The sequence below is a fragment of the Dasypus novemcinctus genome, chromosome 11 (genome assembly GCF_030445035.2).
Source record: "Dasypus novemcinctus isolate mDasNov1 chromosome 11, mDasNov1.1.hap2, whole genome shotgun sequence".
In the NCBI taxonomy this organism is placed as follows: Eukaryota; Metazoa; Chordata; class Mammalia; order Cingulata; family Dasypodidae; genus Dasypus; species Dasypus novemcinctus.
In genome coordinates, this window is record NC_080683.1 from 14,097,458 (window position 1) to 14,107,069 (window position 9,612).

The 9,612-nt window shown below is 62.6% G+C and overlaps 1 protein-coding gene across 1 annotated transcript; it reads right to left on the reverse strand.

Annotated features, from left to right (window-relative positions):
• Positions 1-1,638: 1,638 nt before the first annotated feature.
• PGC (progastricsin) lies at positions 1,639-8,190 on the reverse strand. Its single transcript, XM_058307659.2, has 8 exons — positions 8,043-8,190; positions 7,612-7,729; positions 6,604-6,722; positions 6,068-6,267; positions 4,025-4,147; positions 3,344-3,491; positions 2,508-2,606; positions 1,639-1,798 (listed from the first exon to the last, which is right to left on the reverse strand). The coding sequence occupies exons 1-8, from the start codon at positions 8,154-8,156 to the stop codon at positions 1,646-1,648; spliced, it is 1,074 nt and encodes a 357-aa protein (XP_058163642.2). The 5' UTR covers positions 8,157-8,190; the 3' UTR covers positions 1,639-1,645.
• Between the last annotated feature and the right edge of the window lie 1,422 nt (positions 8,191-9,612).

Genomic DNA, 9,612 nt, shown 5'->3' on the forward strand with positions numbered 1-9,612 from the left:
CCGCGCCGGGCGCCCGGGCTCCCGCTGTCACTCCGCGCCCACTTCCCGCCGCGCCCGGCAGAGGGCAGCACCCGCCCCGCCCCCTGCCGGCCTGCCGCGGCGCTCGCTGGGAAGCGTAGTCCTCGCTGCGGCCCCGCTAGGCGCGCCGGGATTTGTAGTCCGGCTTGGCGGCACGGCCGGCGGGGAGTTGATGTTTGACTTGGAACCTTCGTTCCACTTCGTTTCTGCCTCTTTTGCAGATTTCCTTTCTCCTTCAGTGATATGCCAAACCAGGGCGCACTGCAATACTCCCTGTGGCCTGTCTGACCCCCAGCAGGGGCCTGCAGCGGCTGTCTTTCCAGAGGCTAGGAAAGACTAGTCCAAGACAGCGCGCAGTTCCAATGGGAACAAACCCCAGTAGCTCTCCTGGGGTGGAGTGGGCTGCAGGACCTCGATCTCACAAGTGATGGTTTTTTGGCTTGTCCCTGACGTAAAGGGTAAGGTTTGGGTCAGCCAAGTGAAGGGCGGGGTGAAATATAACTGTAGAAGGGGTTCCACCTGCCCCCCCACCCATCGTAGGCCCTCATTTGTGCCCTTCCCACCTAGCCCTGATCAGCCTGATTGCTGGTACCTGCCCCCCGTTGCTGGACCGAGTTCTTCTGATGTCCTGCCTTGTCACCGTCTCCTCTTGCAAGTCTCCTGGTGCTGGGCCATCATTGTCCCTGCTTCTCGCTACACCACGTTGCCCCACGTTTCTGGGCCTTTTGTTAGGAGGCCCTAAGGAGAACAGGGATGGCGTGGAGAAGGACGAGACCTCTTGCAGAGTAGGTTAGAGCAAGTGGCTTGATCTCCATTGGTTCGAGTAGCCATCCCTCTTTCCAGCTGAGGGTCAGCCCTCCTCCAGATACAGATCCTGGGACATAGGGACCTGGATGAAAGTGCCATCCGTTCAACTCAGCCCAGGCCTTCCGAAGCCCTGCTGGAAATCAATTCTGGGAACGCCCTCCGCCCTAAAGGACCACATGATGTGGCAAGCGCCCAGAGACATCCAAGCCACCCTCAGAAAACTCCTGCTCCAAACTTGATCCACGCGTGGGGAGACTGAGCTCTAGAGCTGGGGTGTGTCCGATTCCTGGTTGCACTGCCAGTCTAGGGCATGCCTGCGGGGCCCAGGGTCACCGAGCTAGCCCTGGTGATAGTTTGGTGAATCGGGTCAGCGGGGCATCTCAGGTCATCGGAGTAGGGCCCTTATGCCCATCACGAAAGAATGCCCCCTTGATGCCACTACCACTGTCCTCCCTCTCCAGAAGGAAGCTGTGAACAGACTCTAAGCCCGAAGGGGCCGAGGGACCAGCCCCCAACCCTGTCTCATGCCCATTCCTCTTAGAATCTCAGTGACCCACAAGGCACCTTTGAGCCACCCGGACAGAACACAGGCCATCAGAGGCAAATTGGCCCTGACTCCCACTCTCCCCATCCCCTGCGATCAAGGGCTGTCCTATGAGCCACCACCCCTCCCCAAACAGCAGGCTGGCCAACGTGGAGAAGAACTATTTATTGTGAGAGAGAGTTCAGAGTCCAGAGAGGAAGCACAGCGAGAGCCCGCTGGGGGCCGGGGAGAAGAGGGGGGCGGGAAGAGGGGAGCCCAGGCACCCAGGCGGGGAGTCTAGGCGGCAGTGGCGAAGCCGATCTGGTTGTTGCCCATGTCGTAGATGGAATAGTAGGACCTGAGGAAGACGTCCCCGAGGATCCACAGGGGCTGGCCGTTCTGGGAGGGCAGGTAGGTGGGCTCCACCCCCACAGTGCAGTAGCCGTCGTTCTGCTCAACAGAGAAGGGTGGCACTCGTTCGTTCATTCATTCATTCACATGGACCGGGCCCTGCTCAGCCCTGACTCCCAGACAGGGGCCTGAGTGCAGAGAGGACTGAGCCAGCGACACTGTCCTAGGGGGCTCACAAGCCAGCCGGGCTGCCAGAGCAGGGGCAGGTGGCAGGCAATTTCTAAGAATGGGTCAATGCAGGCTGCTGGGGTCTTCTGTGGGCTTCCTTCTCCCCCTGGTGGGAAACTTCTCTGCTCCCAGGCCTCCCTCTTGCTCCCAATTTTGGAGTAATTGCTCCTGGTGGTAAAGCTTTGGAGCCAGACCAAATTTGATTCGAGTCCCAGCTTCACCCGGACCAGCTATGCAACTTTGGGTCAGTTGCTTAACCTCTCTGAACCTCCAAGTTTTCATTTGTAAATTAGAAATGAGCATCTCACTCATCGAATCTTGTGAAAATCAGGCAAAGTGCTCCACACAGTGGTTGGCTCCTAGTAAGTGCTCATCAAAAAACCCAGTGCCTCCCATTAAAAATATTGATTAATCACAGAAGAGACTCATTGATATCGAGCCTCATTCCAGGTAAGAGATGGGAAAATCAATCAGTGCTGTGAGGAGCTGGCCAGGGGCATGAGGGATTGAGGAGCCCCCACCCCGCCCTCCCAGCCCCATCAAGCCCCTGCTGGCTCAGCCCACGGGAAGCAGGACTCACGGAGAGGATGTAGGCGGAGGGTGGCAGAGGGAACTGGACGCCATTGATGACGAAGGTGAGAGTGGGCAGGCTCTGGACGCTGCTGCAGTCCACGGCGTACTGCAGAGGCAACAGGGGCCAGCTTGCCTCGTCTCCCACCCAAGTGTACCCCCAACCCTGGCATCTCTGCCCCCCCGAGGCTGGACAGAGCCCCAAGGCCTGCTTTTAGACTGAAGGATGCGGCATCAGCGGGAAGTCCTGCGCAAGGAGGGCCATTCCTCCTGTGAACTGGCATACAGCGGGTGGGACTTGGGGAGACCTGAAAATCTCCCCACCATGGAAACATGGCTCGTTTCTCAATTTCCTCCGTGAAAGAGTGACTCGCGTGGCCCTTTCTCTGCAAGTTTCCTTCGAGACAGCTGGAGGAATAGCTCCTCCTAACCAGTCTTCCCAGGTTAGTGGGAATGTGTGAACTAGGCAAACCCCTTGCTGGGCAGCGGGAAGGCCATCGCCGTATCGAGGTGAGGGAGATTTGGAAGTAAAGGGTTACCCACATTCCAGTTATTTCGTTTTTACGCCAAAGCCTGGCAAGTGTTTAATCCGTTTCCTGTGAGTAACTGCAGCTCAAAGGAAAGCCTGGCCTGGTAGTGACCTCCCTGTGGCCCTAGGCACAAATGGCGGCCCCACCCCAACGGCCTCCAGCCACCTTCCTGCCCCCAGCCCCAGGCTTCCCAAGTCCCCCCACTCCACAGCCTTGGGATAGCAGAGCCTGGGCGGTTGGGAATTCATCTGTTCCTGTGCTCCCCAGAGAAACCACTGAGGCCCCTGGGCCGGCCCCGCGCGCCCCGCAGACCCACCTCTCCGTACTCGTTCTCCTGGGCGCCCGTGGCCTGCATGAGGGCGCTCATGTACTGCTGGGGCACCGTGAGCAGGGAGGTGCCTGTGTCCACGATGGCCTGGCAGCCCTGGGAGCACCAGCCGGAGGCCTGGCCGCCGATGAGGAACCTGAGTGGTGAGACGAGCGGCCTCAGCACCCCACCAGCTCAGGGCACCACGGAGGGAACGAGCTCCGGCCCCAGCATCGAGGGGCACCTCAGGGAGAGAGGGAGCCTGCCGAGGCCAATCCAGCCATCCCCTGCCTCACGCCATGCCAGAGTCTACCCAAGGCTCCTAAATGGCCAGGGGATCCTCTCTTTCAAAAGCTCCAAGGAAGGTGCTAGAAACATGGAAAGGCAGGGCCGCTGGCTTGCTGTCAGGACTTTGAGCCCATGAGATCCTCCCGCCCAACACCCGGGTTTCCCACCCATAAGCCCATGGGGTGGGGCTCCCGCCTCCCTCATCTTTGGGATTCCAATCCCACCCCTTCTCCAGGCTGAGCTGGGCCTTGACCCTCCAGCAGAGGCAGCTGTGGCTCCGTGGGGCAGGCCTGGGAGGTGCCGTGCCCGCCCCCACCCCGGCATTGCCTGAACTGGGTGCCGCGGAGGGCTTCGAAGCCTGCCCCGACCGCGTGCCGCCATCCCAGGCCCGGCCAGACTCACTCCTCAATGCCAATCTGCCAGTAGAGCTCCTGGGTCACGGGGGCCCAGTAGATCTCTCCCGAGTACAGGTTCTGGTCCACTCCTCCGAAAACGACTTCTCCCCCATCCTGAGAGCCCTCCTGGCTGCAGGAAACAAAGGGAAGGGGCGGTCAGTGAGGGGCTGTGGAAAAAAGACTCCCTGCTGGGCGGTCACTCAGAGCAAATAGAGCGCCCGCCCTGACTCCAGATTGTCTCCCTGTTCAAACTGGGTCTCCCTGAGGGCAGGGCTGTGTCTCCCCCCTCAGACTGGGCTCCTGGGGCAGGGCTGTGTCTCCCCCCTCAGACTGGGGCTCCTGGGGCAGGGCTGTGTCTCCCCCCTCAGACTGGGGCTCCTGGGGCAGGGTTGTGTCTCCTCAGACTGGGGCTCCTGGGGCAGGGCTGTGTCTCCCCCCTCTGACTGGGGCTCCTGGGGCAGGGCTGTGTCTCCCCCCTCAGATTAGGGCTCCTGGGACAGGGCTGTGTCTCCCGCCTCAGACTGGGGCTCCTGGGGCAGGGTTGTGTCTCCTCAGACTGGGGCTCCTGGGGCAGGGCTGTGTCTCCCCCCTCTGACTGGGGCTCCTGGGGCAGGGCTGTGTCTCCCTCCTCAGATTAGGGCTCCTGGGGCAGGGCTGTGTCTCCCCCCTCAGACTGGGGCTCCTGGGGCAGGGCTATGTCTCCTCAGACTGGGCCTCCTGGGGCAGGGCTGTGTCTCCCCCCTCTGACTGGGGCTCCTGGGGCAGGGCTGTGTCTCCCCCCTCAGATTAGGGCTCCTGGGGCAGGGCTGTGTCTCCCCCCTCAGACTGGGGCTCCTGGGGCAGGGTTGTGTCTCCTCAGACTGGGGCTCCTGGGGCAGGGCTGTGTCTCCCCCCTCTGACTGGGGCTCCTGGGGCAGGGCTGTGTCTCCCTCCTCAGATTAGGGCTCCTGGGGCAGGGCTGTGTCTCCCCCCTCAGACTGGGGCTCCTGGGGCAGGGCTGTGTCTCCTCAGACTGGGGCTCCTGGGGCAGGGCTGTGTCTCCCCCCTCAGGCTGGGGCTCCTGGGGCAGGGCCGTGTTTCCCATCAGTCTGGGGCTCCCTGACCACAGAATTCCCAGCGCCTCAGGATGCCCCACATGCTGCCTCTGAAGGAGCTGCTGGTTGTCTGGCCTCCCCGTCCTGCCCCCCACTCTGCCTCTCATGTCTTGCCTCCAGTGACTGTGTCACCAGGAGACCCTCGGGATGCAAAGGGAGGCGGGGGAGAGGGAAGGACCTTCTGCCGTTAGATTCAGAGGCCTCCCCTGGCAGCCAGATCTGAAAGTGGACCTGGACAGTGTCTAAAGGCTGTGCTCAGTCACTGTAAACAGGCTGAGAAAGTTGGCCACATTCACGACAGGGCAACGTCACCTTCGAGGAATGAAGCCACCATCGTGCTACCTTTAGCTGACTGTGGATGGATGATTCCAGAGAGGAAACAAGGGAAGCCCACCCAGGCCGCCCACCCCGCTCCCGCCACCCAGGCTCACAGGCCCACCGCACGTAGTGGTTGCTGGGGTTTGCTGGGACGATAAGGATTTGTTAGGAGTCAGTGGTGGACCTAGACCAGAAGACTCCAGGGCCCGGCTGGAACAATAGATCAAAGGAGATGGAGCGAGAGAGATTACTATTCACAAGAGGCCGGCCGCAGAAAACCCTCCGGCAGAGGGAAGTGTGCTAACTGGGACTCAGGGCAGTTAGGAGGCTGGCCCAAGTGGGGCTGGACTCAGCAACGAAGCCCAAAGCAAGCTCAGCCCGAAGCGGAGGGATTCTGTTCTGGCCAAAGAAAAGTCCGAGTGGTCTGGGCACAGATGAGCGGTGGGCGGATGGGGGGCGTGCGGGGAGGGGGCCAGGAGCCTGGAGGGCCGGCCCGGGACAGGGGCAGCTGGAGCCCGGGGCAGGCGGAGGCCTCTGGAAGCCTCTGGAAGCCTCTGGAAGCCTCCAGAAGCCTCCGGAAGCCAGGGCCTCGAGCCTCAGCGGGGCGGGCGAGGAGCAGCGGGCGGCGGGGGGCTCACCTGCTGAGGTAGAAGCTGAAGATGGGGCTGGTGAGCGCGCCCTCCTGCAGCATGCCCTGCAGGGCCGTGGTGGCGCCCCCCACGGCCAGGGCGGGGTAGGCCATGCCCATGATGCCGTCGAACTGCGCGTAGACGAAGTTGGTGCCGGGCTCGGTCTCGCTCAGGCCGAACTCCTGGTTGGGGACCTGGATGCTCTGGACCTGGAGGGGGACACCGGAGGGCAGGGGATGAGGCCCACTCCCCACCAACCCTGGGTTCCCCTTTTTGACAAGGCCACGCAAGGGCCACCTCCTCTTCCCAGAAGCCTTCCCTGACTGCGGCCCACCCACCCCGTTCTCCCCCTTCTTGGAACACCCCCGGTTTCACAGCCCTGAAGGCAAAGGGCCGCGTCTGTCTCAGCTGTCCGGGTGTCGCCGGGCCTGGCACGTGCTGGCCCTCGAGGAGCGGGAGGCGAGGACGGGAAGGAGCCCCTTCTGGACGGGTTCCCTGCCCCGTGCAGGGGAGCACCGGGTGTTTCGCCATCAGCACCCACTCACGGTCATCGTGTCATAGCCGAATAAGCCGGTGAGGCTGCCGCTGCCGTACTGCAGGGAGAAGGTCTGCCCGTTGGTGGAGTAGGTGGAGGACTGGCTGGGGTTGAAGCGGCTGTGGCCGGCTGCGGGGCAGGGAGGGCGCGGGGGTCAGGCTGGCAAGGGGAAGGCCGCCGGCCCCTGCCGCAGACACGTGCTCTCAGCCCGCCGCCGCCACCACGTCGGGGCAGGGGCGGCGGAGGCACCGCACGTCGGGAGGCGCGTGGGGGCTGGCCAGTCCCGGCCCCAGAGCCCACGCCGGGCTGCAGATCTCAGGACGCCCCAGGGCTGTGGCCTCCCCGCGGGTGGCAGGGAATCCAGTTCCTCATCCCTGGCCCCCAGCAGAAAGCCTGGCACACCACGGGGCCGAGTAATTACTCATTAGATGAAGGAGGCAGGGAGCCTGCTGGGCGCCCCAGCCCTGCGTTCCCCCAGCCCTCGCCCCATCGAGAAGCCAGTCACCCGGGGTTCTGAGGCAGCAGAGAGGGTGGCCTATGAGGGCTAAGCCCGCAGCTTTGGAGGAGCCAGCACGGCCTTAAGGACGTGAATGTCGCCTGTCTCCCAAAATGGCAGGACAGGGCCACATCTTATATTTTTCTCTCCTGTCCCTTGGAGACACTCGGTGAAAACTTAGTAACCGATGGAGTGGAGAGGAATTGAATGTCGTGGAACTGAGGGGGGCGAAATGGAGTGGAAATTATCCACCTGGCCCGGGCTGCCGTTGCCCAGAGTGAATAGAATGGAGTAGAATAGAATAGAACAAAACGGAGTGGAGGGGGTGGGATGGGATGGAGCAGACTAAAGGAGGCGTTTTGGTGAGCAAAGAAGGCAGACGGCTCTGCGTGCCACCCGAGCGTGCCGTGTGGTCGAGGGCCCGTCCCGGGTCCTCTCCGGAGCTCGTGAACGTGGGTCCCTCCCAGGGGAGACAGCCTGTGCCCTGCCCGCCCCCCCCCCCCACCCCGCCCCGGCACTCACTGCAGGCCTGGCTCTGGCAGTAGATAGAGGGCACCCACAGGTTGGAGGAGCCAGTGTCGAAGAGGACCAGGAAGTTCTGGGGGGGGGTTCCGATGCTGATCTCACCAAAGTAGGCAGCCTGGAGGGGCAGGGGGCGGCCGTTAGCTCTGAAGGGACCCGGGGGCCCTGGGCGTCTCCCCACACCTGCCCGGGATGCGCGGACCGTCAGCCTGCGCCTGCCGAGGTGGCGGCGAAGCTCTCCGGGCACTCGGCTGCCAGGTTCCCCGCCCCGCGCTCCGCCCACATAGTCGCCCCCGGGCAGGGAGGTCCGGGGAGGCACATCTGAGAGCAGAGAGCTGGCCACGGGCAGGGCGGAGGAGCAGGGGGCCTGCGCCCGCCCGCCGCCAGGGCCCGGCCGTGGCCGAGGGGGCAGCCGGGCGGGAGGCACTCACGTCCATGTAGGCCATGGGCTCGTAGGCCACGCTGAAGTCGCCGAAGCGGTACTTCTGGGCGGGGTCGTACTTGTGGGTCCGCAGGAACTCCTCCAGTAAGCCCTTTTCCTTCATGGTCTGGCGGATGGACTTGAGCTTCTTCAGGGGCACCCTGCAGAGGACGGTGTCAGGGCAGGGCCCCCGAGAGCCGCGGCCTCGGCTCACCCTCTCCAACGTGGCCGCGGTCTCTCTGCCCCCTCCCTGCCTGGCGCTCGGTGTCTGTGCGTCTCTTTGTCCATCTCTCCCTGTCTCTGTCCGTCCCTCTGCCTCTCTCCGTCTGTCTCCTCTCCGCTTTCTCTTTCAAAATCCGGAAACAATGAACTTCACCTCTGGGTTCTCATCGTCCAGGCCCTCCCCTCCCAAATACCCTTATCGATTCCTTCCAAGGAAAGGAGAGGGACCTCCGGCATTACGCTTCTCGGGGTGGGTTTTTATGAAGGGCTCAGGGGTGGCAACGTTCTCCCCAAAGAGAGCCCCTCTGAGCGTGCGCCCCTGGCCCCCGGCGCCGGCTGAGCGCCCGAGCGCGGCCCTCCGGGAGCGGCACCGGGTGGGACTCGGGAGAGGGCCCCAGCCCCGCCCTGCACCCACCGCGGCTCCGCCAGCCACGGCCCTTCTCCGCCGCCGGGACCGCGGGCCACTGGGCCTGGGCGGTTTTCAGAGCTGGCGCTCGGGAAGCGTGGTTTCTGCCCGAGTCACGCAGCACACACTCTCGGCTCAGCCGTCCTTCTCCCAGACCTGCCGGTCCCACCCAGGCCTGGCTCCAAGGCTCTAGAATTCCTGCTCCTTTCACTTCTTGAGCTGTGTTCCCCAGGACGGTGCATCCTCCGCTAATTCTCTGCGAAACCACTTCATACTGAGATGCAAACCATCTCCATGGCACTTGCAATTTAAAAAGGGAATAATTAAAATTTGACTACGTTAAAAAAAAAAGAAGCTTCTGAGAGGAGCCATGCCTTAACCTCAGGAATCTTTACTGGCACCATCGCTGGTGCCTTCCTGATGCCCCACGTCCCCTGCCACTCGCTCCACCACAGTCGTGCCTCACTCCCCTTCTGACAGCTCAGCATATAGCGGTTTACATACAGATGTTTGGAGCACCTACCAGAGTGGCCAGTTAAACTTTTGGACCCCCAAAGAAATTTTTAGAAAGTTCCATGTTCAGAAATAACCGTTCCTTTCTCTCCCTCCAGTCAGGGTCTGCCTGGGCAGTAGTCACCCCATGGCTTATCCAGCTCTATTTGGGTCCATCTTTGGGACTTGACTAGAAGTTTCCTGAAGGCAAGGGGTAGCCTTGAGTCCTGTCCAACTCCAGGAAAGGGAGCCTTCTGTGCCCTTGGAGAATAGCAGCTGGGATGGGGTGGCCCCTGGCCGGCTGCTCCTCGCAGGGCCCCAGCCTCCCCCCCAGGCACCTGCGCCAGCCCCAGGCACCCCGCCCCAGCAGCCTTGCCCCGACTCACTTGACCACGGCAGCCTCCAAGAGCTGGAGGCAGAGCAAGACCACCACGCACTTCATGATGCTGACTCCCATCTT